Here is a 23,890-nt window from a genome sequence, read left to right on the forward strand (position 1 = left end):
AATGGGAACTTCATTTGTCTTTGTTCTAGCTGTTTCACCACCAATTTTTTACGATTTCTTTTGAGTGGGCATTTAAAAAATTGGCGACAATACGCATCCCTGTCTCACCCCCTATCTAATTTAAATTTCCACTGAGAGCTATTCGATAACACGAACCTTTGTACCCTGCTTATAGTATAAATCGATACGATCCTGAGGTCATTAGACTCTCACTTCTTTGATTTCAGGATATTCATTAATTGTTTATGTATCACTTTATTAAATGCTTTATTTTAGTCAATAAAACAGGCACACCTACATATCTTCAGATCACATCAATAGATATGTTTTAAAGTTCGCAATTAGGAGGTTTTTGGCAGTTAATACACCGCGCTTGACTTGCGTGCTGCTGAGTATGTTTTCAGCCGCACACACAAGGCCAGATGTTGTTTATAGCCGTCCACTGTGGATCAGACGCTGCATGTTTTCTATATGTGATCCACCCGTATATTTAATTTCCTCTATACAGGGTGTTTCATTAATAATTGTCCATATAATAACTGGAGAAACCTTAGCACAAAATACGAAGATTTAACCTAAAACACTTAAATAAAATGTGGTTCCTTACTGAGTTACAGGGTGTTTTATCTAGAAATTTTAAAACTATTTTTGCTTAGCATTTTAAAACCATTCGACGTATCCTTTTTATACTTGGCAGAAAGTTTGACTACTAGACACCCTACTAAATTACGATAAACAAACGTTTCTAGCTACTACCAGAGGCGTACGACAGGAGATGGTGAATGGTTGACCCTTCTCAAATTCTACGCCACTGAAGGAATTACTATTTTAGTGCCATTTTTAGATTCTCCAATACTTTGTACGTAAATAATATACTCTTCATTGGTAACGATAAAGTCATTATTTTTCGAGATATTTGAAGTTAAATATGAAGCAGCACAGTTATTTTGATTAATTTATATGATTCATATGATTAAAATTTAAAAATTATTTGTACCCAGTACTTTAAAACTATTTGGCGTATCCTTATCATGCTTGGCAAAATGTGTAGGTACTGTACACCCTACTAAATTAAGATAAATAAACGTTTCTAGCTACTACCAGAGGCGTACGACAGGGGATAGTGGCTGGTTGACCCTTCCTAAATTCTACGCTACTGACGAAATTGCTATTTTAGTGTAATTTTTTGATTTTGCAATACTTTTTATGTAAATAATACACTCTTCATTCGTAACGATAAAATGATTAGTTTTTGAGATATTTGAAATTAAAAATAAAGCAACACAATACATTAATCAAAATAACCGTGTCGTTTCATTTTTAACTTTGAAGATGTCGAAAACTAATGACTTTATCGTTACGAATGGAGAGTATATTATTTTCATAGAACGTATTGGAGAATCCAAAAATTGAACTAAAATAGCAATTTCGCCAGTGGCGTAGAATTTGGAAAGGGTCAACCATTCACTTTCCCCCGTCGAACTCCTCTGGTAATAGCCAGAAACGTTTGTTTAAGATAATTTAGTAGTTTGTACACTACCTATTCTTCCTACCAAGTATGAAAAGGATACATCGAATAGTTTTAAAATGCTGAGCAAAAATAGTTTTTAAATTTTTAGATAAAACACCCTGTAACTCAGTAAGGAACCACATTTTATTTAAATTTTTTTGGTTAAATCTTCGTATTTTGTGCTAAGGTTTCTGCAGTTACTATATGGACAATTAATAATAAAACACCCTGTATAACCCTTATTTGGAAGACATTCCTCTATCCGTCACTTCATTAGGCGCCCGATGGGGAACTTGTTCCCCTTACTACTGTACAGGGTGAGGCAGATAAAGGGCCTATTAGAAATATTTCGTGAACTAAAGGTAAGAAAATCATGAAAATTGTTATACAGGGGTTTTGAGGTATAAACTATTTAATGAAAATATTTTGGTCTCTTTGCTACTTCCGGTTATACCGGAAGTTGATTGTAACTTCGTTTTTTTAAATGGGACACCCTGTATATTTTTACATTTTTGGATTCTCCTCGATTTTTTCTTTCTTTAAATATAAGGTTTTGTAATATTATACAGGGTAGGTTAAAAGATAATTACGTTTTCTTATTAATTTCGTAGCAATATTCACACCCTGTAGGCTTGTAGTAGTTTGACATAATAAACTCTAATAATGTTCAAATGATTTTTAATACAGTTTTCTATTGTTAACAATTATTAGTATAGCTAAAGTTTTCGTTTTAGTATACAGGGTTGGTCGAAACACGGAATGAGTATTTTCTGAGTTTTCTTAAATGGAACACCCTGTATTTTAATATTGTAATGAAATGTTGTTTTATGGTAGATTTTAATTACTTAAGCACTCCCTATACCTAACTGCTTAAATTTGTGAGTTATTGGTGATTAAAGCAAAACATTGATTGCAACACAAAATATATGAAATTGTATTAGGTTGGCCGTGAAAATATTCAATCACAAATAATTTTTTGGAAATAAATACATATTAATCTAGACTGATACTTAAAATTGCCAATAATGGTTGAACTGTCAAAATACCATCGACGTTAAGATTGTTGGTGCGATTAACAATTAAGCACAAATTAAAGCAGTTAGGTATAGGAAATGCTTAAGAAATAAAAAAGTACCATGAAATATCATTTCATTACAATACTAAAATATATGGTGTTCCATTTAAGATAACTCAGAAAATACTCATTCCGAGTTTAGACCCACCCTGTACACTAAAATTAAAAATTTAGCTATACTAATAATTGCTAACAATAGTAGACTATATTGAAAATCATTTAAACATAAATATAGTTTATTATGTCAAACTACTGCAATCCTACAGGGTGTGAATATTGCTACGAAATTAATAAGAAAACGTAATTATCTTTTAACCTACCCTGTATAATGTTACAAAACATTATATTTTAAGAAAGAAGAAATCAAGGAGAAAACAATAATGTCAAAATATACAGGGTGTCCCATTTAAAAAAACGAAGTTATAAGCAACTACCGGTATAACCGGAAGTACCAAGTAGATGAAAATATTTTCATTAAATAGATCAGTCTTCAAAACCCCATTATTCCAATTTTCATAATTCAGTTACCTTTAGTTCTCGAGATATTTCTAATAGGCCCTTTATCTGCCTCACCCTATATAAATATTATTTAATATATCCACTTGTTCTTCAAATGCTTCAATACTTTTATTAACAGATACTTATATGATTTCAGGAAAGATGAAGATGATGTTCCCAATTATGGTAGCCTGTTCTGAAAACCTAACAGATGTTTTAAAAAAGGATGTTACGCTCCAAGATGCTGTAGATATCAAAGAAATAATTGCTAGATTCACAACTGATATTGTCATCTCAGCCGCATTTGGTATTGAATGTGACAGCCTCAAAAATCCTGATACAGATTTCAGGAAATACGGCAGAAGAGTATTTGAAGCTGGAAAGTGGGAACAGTTAAAACGACAAATGAGTAACAGTGTTCCTAGCTGGATTCTGGATGCAATACGGATCAATATATTAGATCCCGAGACTGAAGAATTCTTCATGAAGGCGGTACGAAGTACTGTTCGCTATAGAGAAGAAAATAACGTATATAGAAACGATTTTATTCAGCTATTGTTACAACTGAGAAATAAAGGAAAAATATCAGATGATCATGACATCACTTTGGTAGACAAAAATGATGACAGTCGTCATTTTTTATCGCTTGAAGAAGTAGCTGCTCAGAGCTTTGCCTACTTTATAGGTGGTTTTGAGACATCTGCAACGGCAGGTGCATTTACTATGTTAGAACTAGCCATGAATCTAGAAGTTCAAGATAAGTTGAGAAACGAAATAAATACAGTATTGGAAAAATACGACGATAAGATAACTTACGAAGGCATCATGGAAATGACTTATTTAGATAAAATTGTTCACGGTAAGTGTATCACTATTTTTCATACAAAACAATTCTAAAATCATTAATTTTGGGATGCTAAAATCCACACCTATTTTTGGTGTTGATGAAAATCTGTAACCGTATTAGACTTGTCTTGTTATTATTGTTATACATACAGTGATGAACGAGCTAATAACCGGCAAAATAACGCAAATGATGGAAAACATAATACATTGCGAAACAAAAAGAGATCCCCCTCTCCGTGGGGGGTCGTGTTTGGTATCATTCAATAGATTTTTGAAAAACATTAAGCAAGTAGTTTTTAGTTTTTCTATCTGTCGTTCATTTCACGAAATATTCGCGTTTTTCTTTGTCACTCCCCATTTCCTTACTCGCTCAAATCGTCAGATTTTTGAAATATACACTGTTTGTTATGTACTTAACTTACCTTATCTTAATCTGACGATTTCGAGTTTTTCTAAGGATATATTTTTTTTCGCCCGCCCCCTTAACGAACTCCCTTGTGTTAAGAGCCAATATATGGTAGCGGTACATTTACAGGGTACAAGGTTTCTTCCCATGTGATAATCTGACGCGCTCGAGTAACCGCAAAAATCCCCGCTTGGGCTCCCCTACAAAAATAATCCCATACAACCTTCATAATGTATTAATAATTTTTTATCCTTACTTGTAGAAGCACTAAGAATGCATCCTACAGCATCAGAAATAGGAAGAATCTGCAATTCGGAGTACAAAATTCCTGGCACAGACATTGTCATTGAAAAGGGAGTCAGGGTAATAGTCCCGATTCTGGCCCTTCACAAGAACCCAGATCATTATCCTGATCCTGATATGTTTGATCCGGAACGTTTTAATGAAGAAAACAAAGCAAAACGTCATCCTTTTGCTTATATCCCTTTTGGGGAAGGGCCCAGAATGTGTATTGGTAGGTATCGTATTCATATATCTGTTTTTGCGAATAAACAAAGTTTGTATTATTGAAAATGAATAAACATTTTCCACCAGGTAGGCATTATTAGCAAAACAATGCACCAATAAATACTAACTTCAAATACGCTGTCTTATGAAAATCTATTCTTAAGATGTTTCAATAATTTTTGATATTTTTTAGCTACTCGATGGGGATTGTTACAGACTAAAGTGGGAATCGTGGCCATTATAAAAGATTTCTCCGTAACGCTTAACAAAAAAACACAACTCCCCATAAAGTATGCTCCAAAGGCTGTCGTCACAAGTGTGGCCGGTGGTATATGGTTAGATCTACAATCACTACAGTAACTGATTTTTTCTTTATGTTTTGGAGCCAAACCGCAAGTAGTGGGCAGTCCCGATAAGTACTTAGCCTAGAAAAGAAAAAAGAAAATGTTTAAAAAGTGGCAATTTATTTCTCTACATAGTCTCCTTTTAGCTTGATACATTTGACCTAGCAATACTTGAACTTCTTTAACCCGTCTGAAAAATACCTTTTTTCGAAGTCTGCAAAATAGGCTTCCATGGCGGCAATAACCTCCTCATTAGACTTAAATTTCTGCTCAGCGAGTGTCTTTTTCAAGTTTGGAAACAAATAGTAGTCGCACGGGGCCAAATCTGGAGAATACGGTGGATGGGGCAACAGTTCGTAGCCCAGTTCGACCAATTTGGCCATGGCGACGGCGGAGGTGTGAGCCGGTGCGTTTTACATGGTGGAAAAGCACTTTTTTCTTTGTCAAATGGGGTCGTTTTTTCTTCAATTCGGCGTCGAATCGGCCCAATAATTCGGCATAATAGGGCCCTGTGATCGTTTTGCCCTTCTCCAAGTAGTCGATGTAGATCACACCTTGTGAATCTCAGAAAATTCTGGCCATCTCCTTTCCGGCCGATTGGACAGTCTTCGCCTTCTTCGGAGCACGTTCGTCGGGTGCTGTCCACTCTTTCGACTGTTCCTTAGTTTCTGGTGTATACCAGTGAATCCATGTTTCGTCGATGGTTATGAAACGACGCAAAAACTCCTTTGCATCACACTTGAATAGCGTCAAACAGTCCTCTGAAGTGGTCTCACGGTTGCACTTATTGTCTGAAGTGAGCAAACGCGGCACTCATCGCTCCGACAGCTATCTCATGCCCAACATTTCATGCAGGATATGACCTGCGCGATCTTTTGAGATTCCTACTGTGTCAGCTATATCGCACATCTTCAGTCGGCGGTCTGCCAATACAAGATCGTGGATTTTTGTCACGTTATTCTCCGTGGTAGCCATTTTCGGGGCACCTACGCGTGGCTCATCAAAAACCGATGTTCGTCCACGTTGAAACTCATTAAACCAATTTTTGACAGTTGCCATCGAACGAGAAGAGGCACCGTACACAGCATCCAAGCGCTCTTTGATGTCGCTGCGGGATTTCCCTTCCAAAATCATACCATAATTTGGATTTGGCTGAAATTTTGACATTAGCCGTTTACGAGAACGCATTAAATGACAGTACACTTCATTTGCGATAGTGGCGCCATCGGGCGGAGAGGCTAAGAACTTATCTGACTGCCCTAGTATCTGAGTGTTTGTACTATGTACTCAAATAATATTAGCGATATTTTTTTTGTAAGAAATCTCAAGAATTATAGGAAATAAAGATTTTGAATTATTTTAATGTAATTACTTCTTTTTTCTACGACCGTTTAATAACATGCTCATCATTCACTATTTTTGAATAGATAATAACATCCATTACTTTACCCGTGAGTAATAAGTAGTTCATTACTCAGGGGTCATTACTTACGGGTTAAATTATTCAAGTGATTCACGTAACGATGTAAAAATAGTGCCCAATGACATATATGTGACAGATATTGAGGTCGAAACAGACTGTCATTGCGTGACATGAGCTTGCGTGCAATTACGTTGCAACCTTTAACTCTAATACGTGCAATTACGTTGCAACCTTACGTTGCAACCTGTAACTCAACCTTGATTCTCTAACAAAAATACACCAAAATAGTGTTTTACTTTATACGAATACTCCTCACGGTCGAGACACTTACATCTATTGTAACAATATTGTACGCATCCTAATAGTAGGCCACCAATTATTCAGCCTCGTACTATTGGTGAACTACATTTGTTTTTATAAATTATAATTTTAATCGAGTGTAGTTGATAATATGTATATATTTTACCGGCCAAACCCGGTTTCAGGACAAACTAGTTTGGCCTAGGCCAAACTAGTTTGTCCTGAGCGCGTTAGGATAAACTAGTATGGCCTGGGCCAAATTAGTTTGTCCTATCGCGCGTAGGCCAAACTAGTTTGTCCTATCGCGCGTAGGCCAAACTAGTTTGTCCTAGGCCAAACTAGTTTATCCTGATATAATAAAGACTCACATTTCAGGATAAACTAGTACGGCCTAGTCTAAACCAATTTAGCCGAGTCGAAAGTAATTTAGCGAGCATGTAAGAACTTTTTCCACCTACCTCTACCGAAAGTATACTTTTCCGGACCTCATTGTAGGGAGCAAAGTTGTACTTTTCCGCCCTAGGGAGGAAAAGTAAAAGTGACGTCATGGTATTTCATTTATGAAATATAACTTATTGACGCCCTGTACAATATCTATTTTCTATTACGTAAGTATCTATACATTTTAACGTTTATTTATAAAACACCCTGTATTTTGCAGAATGGTAAAAACAGTAAATTGTTATTTTGATTTAACAATGTTTACATTAATAATTTGACTTATATTTGACAGTTGACAGTTATATTTGTACCTACTTGTTAGTTTTAGTTCTAATAAATTTTGTTGGTTAGTTACATAAATAATTTAAATAAAAATGAAAAAATAACTTGTTATTTGAGGAAGGTGGAAAAGCCATATGTATAACATGGGAGTAAAGTGCCTTTTCCTACCTTGAATGAATACTGCCCGACGCTCTCGGGAGGAAAAGTAGCACTTTCCTCCCTTGTTATACAAATAGCTATTACATGCGGGGAATTCCCAAATCACGTCCCAACAGGGATGCCAAAAGAAATATACATCTATTGTATATTATCATATGATACATTAAATGAAGATATTGATACATGCTATAAATCAATGTATTATTGTATAATTAAATAATATAAAAAATAATAAATAAAAGGATGAGGTTTTTTCCAAAAAATAAAAGAATTAAATCTTACGAAATAAAATTTACGAATACAAAGAATAAAAACTTACGAATAAAATCGGGTACGAATTAATATTCCTTTCAACAAATTTGAAAAAATGTGAAAACGTTGAATTATCCACGTCCGTCTGTCCGTCCGTCCGTTCGTCTGTCTGTCTGTCCGTGAACTTAACTCCTCCGCCATTATACCAGGTAGAATGACAAATGAGGTGTCAAATGAAAGCGTATAATCGAAGGATGGCACTAAAGCTGAGAAATGTGGCCTCAATCAGTCCGTCTGTCCGTCCAACCGCTAATATAACTTCTTCGTCACTATACCAGCTTATAATCCAAGGATGGTACTAAAGGTGAGAAATTTGACCTAGGCTGTCTGTCCGTCCGGCCGCGAATATAACTCATTCGTCACTATACCAGGTAGAATGACATATGTGAGGTGTCAAATGAGAGCTTATAACCCAAGGATGCTATTAAAGATGAGAAATTTGACATCGGACTTCTGTTTTAGAGTTGCAATCGTAAGTACTGTTTTAAAGTCACTCAAAATATAATATGAATGTAAATAAAGATGACTCAAAAAAACACTATTCACTTCATGTAGTGTAATATTCAGATCTATGCCCTGAAAAATCCTTTTTTGTTTTCTTTAGTTAGAGTGTTCTTCCATATCACTCCACAGAGTACTTTCGTGGCTTGTTTTCCCCGTACTATTTTCATTTCTAAATTTTTCATACAAGTGTCATCTCGGTTTATCATTCACCCCAAAATACTTAAAAGTCTTACAACTCTTAATAGTGCCTTCTAAACTTACGTTTAAATCAGCAACCAATCTGTAATCAATTACTTTTGACTAGATTAAATTGGTTTAGACTAGGCTAAACTAGTTTATCCTGATATAAAAACATACATTCCAGGATAAACTAGTTTGGCCTAGGCCAAACTAGTTTGGCCGGAACTGTGCGTCTTTACATCAGGATAAACTAGTTTGGCCTAGGACAAACTAGTTTGGCCTACGCGCGATAGGACAAACTGGTTTGGTCTAGGCCATACTAGTTTATCCTAACACGCTTAGGAGAAACTAGTTTGGCCTAGGCCAAACTAGTTTGTCCTGAAATCGGGTTTGGCCGGTAACATATACAGGGTATAACAAAAATACAGGTCATAAATTAAACCACATATTCTGGGACAAAAAATAGTTCGATTGAACCTAACTTACCTTAGTACAAATATGACTACAAAAAAGTTATAGCCCTTTGAAGTTACAAAATGAAAATTGATTTTTTCCAATATATCGAAAACTATTATAGGTTTTTTATGGAAAATGGCCATGTGACATTCTTATGGCAGGAACATCTTAAAAAGAAATTATAGTAAAATTTGTGAACCCCATAAAAAATTTATGGGGGTTTTGTTCCCTTAAACCCCCCAAACTTTTATGTACGCTCCAATTAAATTATTGTTGTGGTACCATTAGTTAAACGCAATATTTTTAAAACTTTTTTGCCTCTTAATATTTTTTTGATAAACCAGTTTTAATCGAGTTGCGGCTTCTTTTTTAATAAATTTACATAAACATTTTATGGGGGTTTTGTGCGTTTAAGTCCCCCAAATGTTTGTGTACGTTCCAATTAAACTATTATTGCGGTACCATTAGTTAAACACAATGTTTTTAAAACCTTTTTGCCTCTTAGTCTTTTTTCGATAAGACACCTCTTATCGAGATATGGCTTCTTTTCGAATATAGTTCAAAATATATCTCAAACTGTAATTTATAAATAAATTTTCATATTACTACCCAGGTCTCTTGTCAGTATACAAATATGTGGTGGATTTGACAAATATTCAAAATATCTCGATAAAAACTAGCTTTTAGAAAAAGTACTAAGAGGAAAAAGTTTTAATATTGTATTTAGCTAATGGTGCCACAATAATAATTTAATTGGAACGTACGCAAAAATTTGGGGGGTTCAAGGGAACAAAACCCCATAAAATTTTTATGGGGTTCACAAATTTCACTATAATTTCTTTTTAAGATGTTCCTACCATAAGAATACCACATGTCCATTTTCATTAAAAAATCTAGAATAGTTTTCGATATATCGAAAAAAATCGATTTTCATTTTGTAACTTCAAAGGGCTATAACTTTTTTGTATGCATATTTGTACTAAGGTAAATTAGGTTCAATTGAACTATTTTTGGTCCCAAAATATGTGATTTAATTTATGACCTGTATTTTTGTTACACCCTGTATATTATGTATACTATGTATAAATATAAACATCTGATGTATGACACCTGACCTGTCTACAAGATGGTTCCTCCACATGTAGATGTCCTACACAATTTTACTGTTTTAATTATTACAAAATGTTGAAAATAGCTTAACACCAATAACGATGAATGTTTGTGTAACAATACGTGTCACGTAAACTAGTTGATTCTTCCTCCTTCCTGTGCTGGTTAGTCCTTGATGTATGTGTTCCTATACTTAAGCTAATGATGGTTCGTGCTGAGCCGAAACGCGTCGTATTTTGATCTTTTTAACACGTTGACGGACAGAACGTCGATAGACGTATAATTTTCTTTAATGTAATGTAACACAACGTCTATAGACGTTGCATTTTTTCCTATTCTACTTTTCAAAATACATATAGTGTCACAACACTTGCTTATACAGGGTGTAACAAAAATACAGGTCATAAATTAAATCACATATTGTGGGTCCAAAAATAGTTCGATTAAACCCAATTTACCTTAGTACAAATATGCACACAAAAAAAGTTAGAGCCCTTTGAAGTTACAAAATTAAAATCGATTTTTTCCGATATATCGAAAACTATTAGAGATTTTTTAATGAAAATAGACATGTGGCATTCTTATGACAGGAACGTTTTAAAAACAAATTACAGTAAAATTTGTACACCTCATAAAAATTTTATGGGGGTTTTGTTCCCTTAAACCCCCCAAATTTTTATGTACGTCCCAGTTTAATTATTATTGTGGTACCGTTAGTTAAACACAATGTTTTTAAAACTATTTTGCTTCTTAATATTTTTTCGATTAACCAATTTTAATCGAGATGCGGCTTCTTTTTTAATATGTTTACTTAAAAATTTTATGGGGGTTTTGTGCCTTTAAACCTCCCAAATGTTTGTGTACGTTCCAATCAAACTATTATTGCGGTACCATTAGTTAAACACAGTGTTTCTAAAACTTTTTTGCCTCTTAGTATTTTTCCGATCAGGCACCTTTTAGCGAGATGTGGCTTCTTTTTTAATATGGTTCAAAATATACCTCAAACTGTAATTTATAAATGAATTTTTATTATTATTACTAGGTCTCTATAACCGTACTTAACAGTATACAAATATGTGGTGGATTTGACAAATATTCAAAATATCTCGATAAAAACTAGCTTTTCGAAAAAGTACTAAGAGGCAAAAAAGTTTTAAAAATATTGTGTTTAACTAATGGTGCTACAATGATAATTTAATTGGAACGTACACAAAAGTTTGGGGGGGTTTGAGGGAACAAAACCCCCATAAAATTTTTATGGAGTGCACAAATTTCACTTTAATTTTTTTCTAAGATGTTCCTGCCATAAGAATGCCACATGTCCATTTCCATTAAAAACTCTCTAATAGTTTTCGATATATCGGAAAAAATCGATTTTCATTTTGTAACTTTAAAGGGCTGTAACTTTTTTTGTGTGCATATTTGTACTAAGGTAAGTTAGGTTCAATCGAACTATTTTTCGTCCCAGAATATGTGATTTAATTTATGACCTGTATTTTTGTTACACCCTGTAGATTTGGCGCACTGTCCGTCAGTGTGTTAATAAAAAACTTTGTGGTACTTCTTCGAGTTTTTTGTACTTTGTTACCTCGAGACCACATTTGCGAAATATGGATACGGGTCAGATAATAGAACAAGTGATGGAGTTTAAATATCTAGACATCCCACTATCTTGATAGGGAAGGCTCGAAACAGAAGTGGAAGATCAAGTGAATAGAGCAAGCAGAGCCGCAGGTTGCCTGAATGACATACAATATCGGAAAATAAATGAAAGGCACAATTTACAAAACAGTCATCAGACCAATAATGACATATGCGGCAGAGACACGACCCGACATAGAGAGGAAAAAAGAATCCTCGAAACCACGGAGATGAAAACCCTCCGAAAAATCGATGGTAAGACTCTATGGGACAGAGCTAGAAGTATACGACGGAGATGCAAGGTGGATAACATTAACAACTGGGTAAGGAACAGAAGAATAGAATGGAATGACCACATAAGCCGAATGCCAACAAATAGAGTAAGGACGGCGAGAGACGGTTCCCCAATAGGGGACGGAACCAGAAAACGATGGAACGGGGAATACTAGAGGCACATTGAAGGAACAGAGTCATGTCTATACAAAAGAAGAAGAAGAAGAATATAATATCCAATTTCCTAACGATATGAGGTTACGTTTGCCGGGAAGACACCTTTAATAAGGTGTGCCCCATAGGGTTACCTAATCCTGTTGAAAATAAAATTGCAAACTAGTTTTTATTTTAAATAACAAATTTAGCACCTTTTGAAATCGGAATTGATAAGCCATGAATTAAGGCAGATAACACTTCTCATGGAGTCAACGCCCAGCCGGTTTCTTGGCTGTGTTCTTGTTAAAGCTGCGCTTGAAAATAGTCTATCCGCAAGTACAGATGTTGCTGGCGTTTCCAGAAAATCCTTGGCCATTTTCGGTAATGACGGATAGATATTTTCGTGTCTTCTCCGCCAATCAAGTATATTCTCAGAATCTTCTGACCTAATAGGCCCTTTTATGTATTTTTCAATTTCATACTTCAAAGATTGTAAGTTATCATTATCAGCTTTCTAAATCAAGTTCGTTATCTTCTTTTTTCAGACTAAGTGCTGGTGGCTCTCGTATTGAATTCTGTAAATCATTCATGGATTTATTACAGTAGTTAGCTTTAACTATTTCTTTAAATTTGTGTACAGCCTCTGATTGTAGAAGCTTTCCCCAAGATGAAGAGGAAAATGCCTCTACTTTGTGCCAAGGGCCCAAAATAAGAACTATACCACAGTATAGGAGACTCCTCCTATACTGTGACTATATACTGTATAGGGTGAGGCAGATAACCGGCCTATTAGAAATATCTCGAGAACTAAAGGCAACAGAATCATGAAAATTGGAATAAAGGGGTTTTGAGGGATGATCTATTAAATGAAAATATTTTCATCTCTTTGCAACTTCCGGTTATACCGGAAGTTACTTATAACTTCGTTTTTTTAATGGGACACCCTGTATATTTTTACATTTTTGGATTCTCTTCGATGTCTTCTTTCTTAAAATATAAGGTTTTGTAATATTATACAGGGTATTTTAAAAGATAATTACGTTTTTTTATTAATTTCGTAGCAACATTCACACCCTGTAGAATTGTAGTAGTTTAACATCTAAAACTCTACTTACGTTCAAATGATTTTTAATATACTCTACTATTGTTAAGAATCATTAGTATAGCTAAATTTTTAATTTTAGTATACAGGGTTGGTCGAAACTCGGAATGAGTATTTTCTGAGTTTTCTTAAATGGAACACCCTGTATTTTTGTATTGTAGTGACCTAACTGCTTTAATTTGTGAGTTATTGGTGAATCAAGCTAAACATTAATTGCAACAAAAAATACGTAAAATTTTATTAGGTTGGCCGTGAAAATACTCAATCCCAAATAATTTTTCAAAACTAAATACATATTAATCCAGACTGGTCCTTAAAATTACCAATAATGGTTTAGCTATCGAAATACCTACTTAGTTAAGATTGTTGGTGCGATTAACAATTAAGCACAAATTAAAGCAGTTAGGTATAGGGAATGCTTAAGAAATAAAAAAGTACCATAAAATATCATTTCATTACAATACTAAAATACAGGGTGTTCCATTTAAGAAAACTCAGAAAATACTCATTCCGAGTTTCGACCAACCCTGTATACTAAAATTAAAAATTTAGCTATACTAATGATTCTTAACAGTAGTAGAGTATATTAAAAATCATTTGAACGTAAGTAGAGTTCTAGATGTCAAACTACTACAATTCTACAGGGTGTTAATTTTGCTACGAAATTAATAAAAAAAACGTAATTATCTTTTAAAACACCCTGTATAATATTACAAAAGCTCATATTTTAAGAAAGAAGATATCGAAGAGAATCCAAAAATGTAAAAATATACAGGGTGTCCCATTAAAAAAAAACGAATTTATAAGCAACTTCCGGTATAACCGGAAGTTGCAAAGAGATGAAAATATTTTCGTTTAATAGATCATCCTTCAAAACCCCTTTATTCCAATTTTCATGATTCTGTTTCCTTTAGTTCTCGAGATATTTCTAATAGGCCCTTTATTTGCCTCACCCTGTACAGTATAATATACAATTAGTTTTATTATAGTTTTTCAGTATTTTATCTCTCGCAGCTTGAATGCAGTAACGTCTCTATCAATTTTATTATCAAGTTCATGAGCTCAATATTTTCAGTTTATCTAAAAGTAAGTTTACTTCAATTACCACCAATGGCAGTGTGCAATATTTTTCCCCTTTGAGTATTGAAGGAAGTGGTTTAAAGCTTCTCAGATACTGACAAAATTTACTGATCAGAACCCATTCTTCATCTTATGCAATTATTTTGTAGTTTGCAATTATTTAGATTTTTGATGTTGTCGCAAAATATAGTTAAAACATTTTTTACACTTAATCACCATGTTGGCATCTCGAAAGTTGAATTCCACTTTGTAGGGACATATAATTTTGGCACAGTCCTTTAGTCATCTTGCAATTTATGGCTTCGCAAGCACTTAAGTTTAAGTTGCATTTGCCCTGAGTTTTTGATATTTTTTGAGAAGACGTTTAATTTGACTTTACAGGAGAGTTGAAATCCAACGCAGTATCATTTATACTACTTCGATCTTATCCTCCAAATAATCAAAATCCTTTTCGATGTTGACACTGTTATGATTTGGTTCAACCATTTTTATGAAATCCTGGACAGCTAAGTTAAGAATATGTGCGAAACATATAAAATGCTTATTTTAAGCATGCAACTACAACTCAAATTTGACGTTCGTCAAGGAAACAAATGCAGATCGGGGACTCCCTCCAGTGGCAGTGGAGAGTGGAGGCCGTGTTAGCACGCAACGCAACAATCAAGAAATTTCAAGATCTTGAAATTTCTTGAGTCAAGACAAGATATAAGATGTCAAGAAAACGTCAAGACAAGATTTTTTTAAATTTCTTGATTTTTTCTCAAGGCAAGACAAGAAGTTGTTGTCAAGACAAGAATTCTTGTCTTGTGGACCCCTAGTACCCCAGTTACAGAAGAAACATTTAGTACCAAACAATTTTAAACAACTGCCTGTATACAGCGTCTGTGCCTAAAAGTCATTAGTTCCTATTCATAAAAAAAATAAAAAGATTAAAAATAAAGATAAAATACATAAAAATTAGTCATTATTAGCATATTATGTAAATCTAAGGCAGCTAGCTTGCCAGTCATTTTAACATGATGTATTTGGCATATCTTTGATTCAATTGTGTACAATTAGAAAAAATATTTGTTTTTGTTACCTCAATATAAATTGTAGACAAAGATATGACACATAGTAAGATATCTTATCTGTCTAAAGCTATCGAACATTAATTGTTGTACTGACTGCAACATACGACTCGAAGTCACCTCATTCTTATAAGAATAACAACAATAAAAAATAACGTGAATCATTTATATTGTTTCATTCGATGAAGTATGTTGGTGTTTCTATTAGTCATACTCGTTGCATTTTTTTATCTTTACAAAAAATGGATCTACACTTATTGGAAACGAAGAGGAGTGTATCAGATGAAACCGGAGTTTTTCTATGGAAACTTTAAACCGATGACCACAGGGAAGATGTCTGTTGCAGAACTGATCAGAGAAATATACACTGAAATCAAAGCTAAAGGAGGGCAGTATGGCGGGTTTTACCAGGTAATTATTTACTCTTTATAAGCAATGCTTCTTGTTTATTGACGGATTCGTATCTCTATGGAAGATTTATAGATTTATCTTGGAAATTCTTGTACGATATTTTGATTTTATAAGCTTATCCAGTAGGAATAGACAGTGATTTGCCGATTGAATTCTGTCTTTTATTTCTTCAGTAACATCGTTGACAGCTGTGATTACGGCTCCCCCAGATACTTAAAATGTTGTACTCTTTCGGAATTGAAGTTGTTGACCTTCACATTCTGTCTTATCCTGTCTCTTTGTGTCGTTCTACATATATATTTCGTCTTCTCTTCAATCATCTTCAGCCATAATTCACTTGTTGTTGAAAATGTCTTTTATGGATAGGATGAAGTCTCCAACGAGATCAATGTCGTCTGCTTATGCTAGTAATAGCTTGGGACCTTAAGCCGATAGCAGTTCTGTTTTTATTTCGGCCGACCTCATGGCTTTCTTCATCATGGGATATCAATATTGCGCCATCTGCGTAACAGGGTATTTTTACTTCTTTGTTTCCAATTCTGTATCCTCTTCCTTTGTTGGCGCATTTTATGATTTCATCAAAGAGATTAAATTGAAGAGCATGGGGCTCAATGAGTCTCCTGTCCTATTCCGCTGCCTATATCTATAGATTCGGTAAGTTGTCTATCTATTCTGACTTCCATTTTGTTGTTTTGGTAGATGTTTTCAATAATTTTTATAATATCTATGGAAACTTCTCTATTATGCAGAAGATGGATTACATCTTTGAGTCTTACTTTGTCAACTTTTGAAGTCAATCAGACAGAGAAATGCTGGTCTATTATACTCTAGAGTTTTCTCATCAATTTCTCAATTCTTCCAGGTATTTAAACCGGGATTTATGCCAGTTGATCTTGATATTATCAAAGGCATTGTTCAGAAGGATTTTGGTCATTTTATGAACCACGGTAACTACACCAATCCGGAAGTAGATCCTCTCTCGAATCATCTGTTTGCAATGGAAGGTGAGGAATGGAGGAAGATGAGGTCCAAACTCACACCAACATTCACTACAGGTAAATAGCTCTACAGATAAGGAAAATATTTATTTTTTGAAGTTATACTTCTGTGGCACGAGGGTGAATTTTTACATTCCCTGACACATGCGCACACAGACAGTATGGTATTATTCACTACATATTTTAAGTTATGTAGCGCAAATAAGGTGTGCGTGAAAATAATATATTGTTAGTGTTTTTAGTAAATATATTTATTACAATTTTTATGTTATATTTTATTACACGGCCAAAACAAGACCAGATACAAGCAAAACACGAAAACATCTGGAAACCAACGAAATGAAGATCTTAAGAAGGATTGCTGGAAAAGGACTACAGGATAGGGTAAGAAGTGAGGAAATCAGACGCATATGTGGGGTAGACAATATAAATACCTGGGTAAAGAACAGAAAAGAAGAGTGGAATGAGCACATAAGCAGGATGTCTGAATCAAGGATAGTAAGAATAGCCAGGGACAAGTCACCGTTAGGCAGGAGAAGTATAGGACGCCCAAGGAATAGATGGAATGACAACTTAGGGGCAGAATGAAAGGCACCGTTGAAGAAAAACAGGCAATACTGCCTATATAAAAGAAGAAGAAGAAGAAGAAGAAGACAAGTTTTATGTCTGTGGATTTGTCTTCCTCCTAATAAGTATTATTGAAAATGTTTATTTTCAATTAATGTATCTGTCACCGTGATTGTAATTATGTCCGAGAAATGATCGACTGAATACAAAAACGGTGGCAGATCACCGGTAGAGCATTCGCCTAGGGATCTAAAAGTCCCCTGTTCAAATCCGGACAAAGTCATCCTTTTTTTTTAATTTTTGGTATTCTTTTTGTTCTTTCTAAATTTAGTTTAATATTTAAATACAATACAAAAAAACTGTTTAAAGTAGATAGGTATTCATATTGATTTCGTTGAAGTCATAATATGAAATTAGATTATATTATAATTATTCCAGAAAGCCACTGCGTGGAAATCCGCTAGGAAAAATATTCTAATTCGGATTTTTTGCACAATCTTACTCAAAAAGGACCCCTTTTAACAAATTTGCATGTTGCCAGGACCAAAAGTTGGCCAAAAATTTTTTAAACGTTTTTTTTTGTTTTTTTCCTAAAATTATTTTTTTTGCATGGAAAATTTTTTTTTTAGATTTTTTGGAACATTCCAAACAGAAAAAAAGTTGATAGTTTTTGACATATAAGCGATTAAAAATTGAAAAATTGCGATATCGGCCATTTTTAACCCTCAAAATCTATGTGAAAATCTGAAAATTTGAATGTTGCCAAGGTAGGTAGATATTCTTTAAACATCTATTGATGAAATCCCGAAGAGTTTTTTGCAATACAATATCAAAAACCCCTTTGTTTTTTAATTGCCAATCAAGCGTGCGCGACACTATTTTCCACCGTTGCATGTGTATGCAGTATGGTGCAAATGAAAGGAATAAATTCGTTATTTCGTAAACCGGCGACTTTAAGGAAAAATCCCGAAATAGGTCGATTTTTATTTTTAAGTTATGATATTGTGACATATATGGTATACTAGTGACGTCATCCATCTGGGCGTGATGACGTAATCGATGATTTTTTTAAATGAGAATAGGGGTTTTGTTGTAGCTCATTTCAAACGATCATCAATTCTCTATTCAGTAATATAAACATTTACATAATTATTTAGACAGGGTGTCCAATAATTTAATTTATTTGTCAATTTACCAAATGATTTAATTTAATAAAAATTTTTTGGGTACCCTGTATAAATAATTATGTACATGTTTATATTACTGAATAGAGAATTGAAGAACCTTTCAATTGAGCCAGCACAAGACCCATATTCTCATTTAAAAAATCATCGATTACGTCATCACGCCCAGAAGGATGACGTCACTAGTATACCATATATGTCACAATATCATAACTTAAAAATAAAAATCGACCTGATTCGGGATTTTTTCTTAAAGTCGCCGGTTTACGAAATAACGAATTTATTCCTTTCATTTGCACCATACTGCATACATATGCAACGGTGGAAAATAGTGTCGCGCACGATTGATTAGCAATTAAAAAACAAAGGAGTTTTGAATATTGCATTGCAAAAAACTCTTCGGGATTTCATCAATCGATGTTTAAAGCATATCTACCTACCTTGGCAACATTCAAATTTTCAGTTTTTCACATAGTTTTTGAGGGTTAAAAATGGCCGATTTCGCAATTTTTCAATTTTTAATCGCTTATATGTCATAAACTATCAACTTTAGAGAAAAGTCACTAAATACCTTTTCTGTTTGGAATAATCCAAAAAACCTAAAAAAAATTTTGTTCCATGCAAAAAAAATAATTTTAGGAAAAAAACAAAAAAAAAACGTTTAAAAAATTTTTGACCAACTTTTGGTCCTGGCAACATGCAAATTTGTTAAAAGGGGTCCTTTTTGAGTAAGATTGTGCAAAAAATCCGAATTAGAATATTTTCCTAGCGGATGCGCAGTGGCTTTCTGGACTAAATAGAAGTATAACTTCTTACGTGCGTACAAAGTACACACACACACACATTCTTTTTGTATAGTAGGATGTACTTACTAATAGCTCGGGACTGTGACAAATGTAGGTATCTGAAATTATATCCAGAAGACCTCGATCTGGTCCAGGCGAGGTCCAGGAAGAAAAATAGCATGTTGGTTAAACAACCTCAGAACCTGGAAGATTGCCATGAGGAATAAGAACAATTCCAGAGCATTTTACCAAAAAAATTATACCATTTTTTACAGTTTATCTTCTTTCAGGTAAAATGAAGATGATGTTCCCCACTATGGTTGCTTGTACTCAAGGTCTAAACGAAATGTTAAAAGATCATGCTAGTATTCAAGACGCTGTTGACATAAAAGACCTCATAGCAAGATTTACCACAGATATCATCGGATCTGCCGCCTTTGGCATCGACTGTAATAGTCTTCAAGACCCAAATTCAGATTTTAGACAATTTGGAAAGCAGGTATTTGAAGTTACCTTTTGGAAGAGATTAAAGCGTCTAATTTCTACCAATTTACCTAAGTGGTTACTAGATTTAATTCGTCTGAAGATGGTCGACCAGGCACTCGAAGATTTCTTTATGGGTATCGTAAGGAGCACGATTAAATTTAGAGAACAAAATAATGTATACAGAAGAGACTTCTTGCATTTAATGTTGCAGCTTAAGAACAAAGGAAAAGTTACGGAAGATAAAGATTTTAAACCTGTGGATGAAGGTTTAGAGACTACTAGAGAAAATGACGATAACTTTTTAACCTTCAACGAAGTCGCTGCCCAGTGTTTTGTGTTTTTCATAGCAGGATTTGAAACCTCCTCCACTACTATATCCTTTGCTTTGTTAGAGTTATCCAAAAATCCAGAAATTCAAGATAAACTGAGAGAAGAAATAAGGTCTGTTTTAAAAAAGCATAACAACGAATTTACTTATGATGCTATTATGGAAATGAAATATTTGGACAAAGTCGTAAATGGTAAGCATATATGTTTGTTTTCTATTTACCTTATTAATTTTTAATCCAGGTCAATATAAATTTCTATCAACATCTAGGTTATTATTTATAAAATATAGTCTATCGACTCGGGAGTCGCCATCAGGAAATACTCCGACCTGCCACGATCCGATTTTGTGGGACACTGTTATGAAATGTTACAAATGGTTTGGGGTTGTCCGTAGTCACAGAGTGGGCATAGTCGTTTACCCCATTTGTGCATCATGTAACCACATCTGCCGTGTTGGGTTCTGATTCGGTTCAGCATAGTACATGTGCTGCGTGATAAAATAAATCAAAATATGGTGTTATGCAAGGTAAGCTGCTATTTTGCTGTTCCATCCATCCTCGAGTCCATGTGGTCGTTAAGTTGAACTTATTTTCCACAGCAATCTTTGCTGTTCTTATTGGAGGTCGTCCGAAGCGTAGACGGTTCCGGTTGGCAGCATCTACATCCTGATGGGTTGGCAGCATCTACATCTTGATGGGTTGGCAGGCTCTCGTTATCAATTTTCTTTCTGTTATCACTAGTGAGGGAGTGTATGGGCCGTAGTTTTGGTAGTGGAATGTGGCTCAGTACTAGGGGTGGAGTTGATAACGCCAGGAATCATTCTTATTGCATTGTTAAATATTGGGGATTTACTTTGTGTCTATGTGGGCTGTTAAGTCAGACTGGAGAGCAGGATTATGCGGTTGACAAGACAAGGCCCAGGGCAGATGATCGCAAAGTGGAAGCCAATGTTCCCCATGTTGTGCCGTGCATATTCGGGATTATGTTGTTTTTGGATCTAAGTTTTTCCGCTTTTTTTGTCAGATGTTCTTTGAACCGTTAAGGGTCACCCCAACGTACATTGGTGTTTAATTGTAGGCGAGTGTGGTGTTTTCGAATTTGATGTTGAGTATTCTTCCTGCAAGATTTTTATTTAGGTGGAAACTGGAAATCTTTGTTTTCGTATCGTTTGGTTGGAGCCTCCATTTATCGAAATACTTTCCCACTGTGTATAAGTCCGCCATGAGGATTGTTGAAAGGATCCAGTCATCGGCGTAACCAATGTTCCTTGATTTGGTTTCTGGTATATCAGCGATGTACAGGCCAAAAAGAAGAAGAGCTGGAACCGATCCCTAAGGCAGTTCATTCTTCAGTTTTCTTGGAGAGCCGATGTCGGTTCCCATGACCACTTAAATAGTTTGGTCGCTCAGCATGGTGTTAATTGATTAGGCCAGATTGATTAGCTAGAGAACAATATAAATTGTTATCATTCAAGAAAATATGTATATATTTAGTTGTAAATAGTCCTTTGAATCTCGATACCTATAATAACTAGCAAAAGGCAAAAAGTTGAGTACTCAGGACATGAAATGAGAGGACAAAAATACTCAAACAAATTGTGGAATGATTTGTGGGAATGATTTAAATTCAGTAGTGCAGAACTGTTTCGAGCGTCAGTCAACATCAAGATATTAGTATTGAAAACCGCCATAATAATATTAGCATTGCAAGATTCATTTCGAAAAATATATACAGGTTGTCCCAGACTAAATTATCCAGACTATATCTCTTAAACGAATAGAGTTTTTCGAATGAACAAAAACTGATATATTTCATTTGTAATACACTTTAATATGACGTGGAAAAAATCATCCCCTAAATATTCATCGCTTAGTTACAACCCCTAACTTTAACTTTTTAATAGCACCCTGTACATTTTTTTACAGTTTGGAATGAGGTCTTCTATCGTCTATTCAACAGATTTTTTAAAAATAGACTGATATTTTCTTGATTACTTACGAATCGATTTTATTTTAAAAAAATCTGTTGAATAGACGATAGAAGACCACATCCAAAACTATAAAAAATGTAGAGGGTGCTATTAAAAAAATTAAAGTTAGGGGTTATAACAGGCATGAATATTGAGGGGATGAATTTTCTACGCCATATTAAAGTGACTTACAAATGAAATAGATCAGTTTTTGTTCCATTCGAAAATTTCTATTTGTTTAAGAGATATAGCCTGGATAAATTAGTCTGGGACATCCTGTATATAATATATACTCATAGAAAACCAAGTCCTATTAACTCAGTTTTTAATTCCATCAAGTCTCAATATTGGTATTCAAATCAATGTTCCTAGAGTCTATAACTTGATGTAGAATGTAGATATTGGGAAAGCCTGCGGTATGATACTACGAAAGGTTTTGTATTACGTATCAAAGTTCTGCAGAGCCAAACTGTAACTTTAGAAACTTTAGAGAAACTGTGCTTTGATTTATTATCCTAATTTTTTCAAAGACTAAAGACTATTTTTGTATTATTTTAGAAACTCTGCGAATACATCCACCAGCTTCAGCCATTGCAAGAATTTGTAATACCGATTATAAAGTTCCTAACACGGACCTTATAATCAAGAATGGAATTAAAATATTGGTACCAATCATAGGGATTCATACAGATCCCGATCATTATCCTAATCCTAATGTATTTGATCCGGAGAGATTCAACGAAGAAAACAAAGCAAAACGACATCAGTTTGCTTTCATACCTTTCGGAGAAGGACCTAGAATGTGTATTGGTAAGAAAAGTTTAATATTATTAAACTTAACGTCTCGACTTTGAACATGACCAAACTATCTTAACATATGCTCCCCCGTTTTTGCATCAATTGGTGACATCCCTAGACTCCCAATAATATACTGTTATGCTCTGTATTTCTCTCTTGTTATGAGATTGATCAGCAAATTCTTATTTTGATTAATTACTAAATTATTTTAGTTATCACTTATGTAAAACAAAACCAAAATTAAATTAAATTTTCTAATAAATTTTATTTTCAGAGCTATTTTAATTTTAATGCCTTACCTTCTGTTTGCGGCTTCCAGTATCTCTAGTTGCTTAGTTCATCCAGGGACAAAACAGGGATATTAAACACATTCGATGTCATATACATGTTATAAATATTTTTTATTATTTATCCAATATACCATAAATATAAGATTTAAAAATTATACTAAAATTTAATTCTGTTGGAAGTATTTCTCATCAGATAAATTAATCTTAATGCTAATATCTCCTTTGTTTTAACAAAAATTTTATTTAAATAATTCGTTAGACTATTCTTAGAAAAAATTCTGAAATTTACTTTTATTCTTTGGAACTGGTTACTTAATTCTTCTTTAAATTTTGGAATGACTAAATTATGCTATAGAACTGCTCAATACAAAAATAAACAAATATGGTGTGGATATAA

General features: G+C 34.1%; 1 protein-coding gene across 1 annotated transcript in view; it reads left to right on the forward strand.

Moving 5' to 3' along the window:
* LOC126878549 (uncharacterized) overlaps nt 1–23,890 on the forward strand; it is a 30,955-nt gene that overhangs the window by 4,814 nt on the left and 2,251 nt on the right. Inside the window, exons 2-8 of the mRNA XM_050641326.1 lie at nt 3,241–3,942; nt 4,598–4,849; nt 5,036–5,198; nt 15,861–16,086; nt 16,949–17,141; nt 19,911–20,627; nt 22,964–23,215. Of these exons, the coding sequence (XP_050497283.1) occupies nt 3,241–3,942; nt 4,598–4,849; nt 5,036–5,198; nt 15,861–16,086; nt 16,949–17,141; nt 19,911–20,627; nt 22,964–23,215 (2,505 nt within the window). The remainder of the gene's footprint in view (nt 1–3,240; nt 3,943–4,597; nt 4,850–5,035; nt 5,199–15,860; nt 16,087–16,948; nt 17,142–19,910; nt 20,628–22,963; nt 23,216–23,890) is intronic.

Source organism: Diabrotica virgifera, chromosome 1 (genome assembly GCF_917563875.1).
Source record: "Diabrotica virgifera virgifera chromosome 1, PGI_DIABVI_V3a".
NCBI classification, from domain to species: Eukaryota; Metazoa; Arthropoda; class Insecta; order Coleoptera; family Chrysomelidae; genus Diabrotica; species Diabrotica virgifera.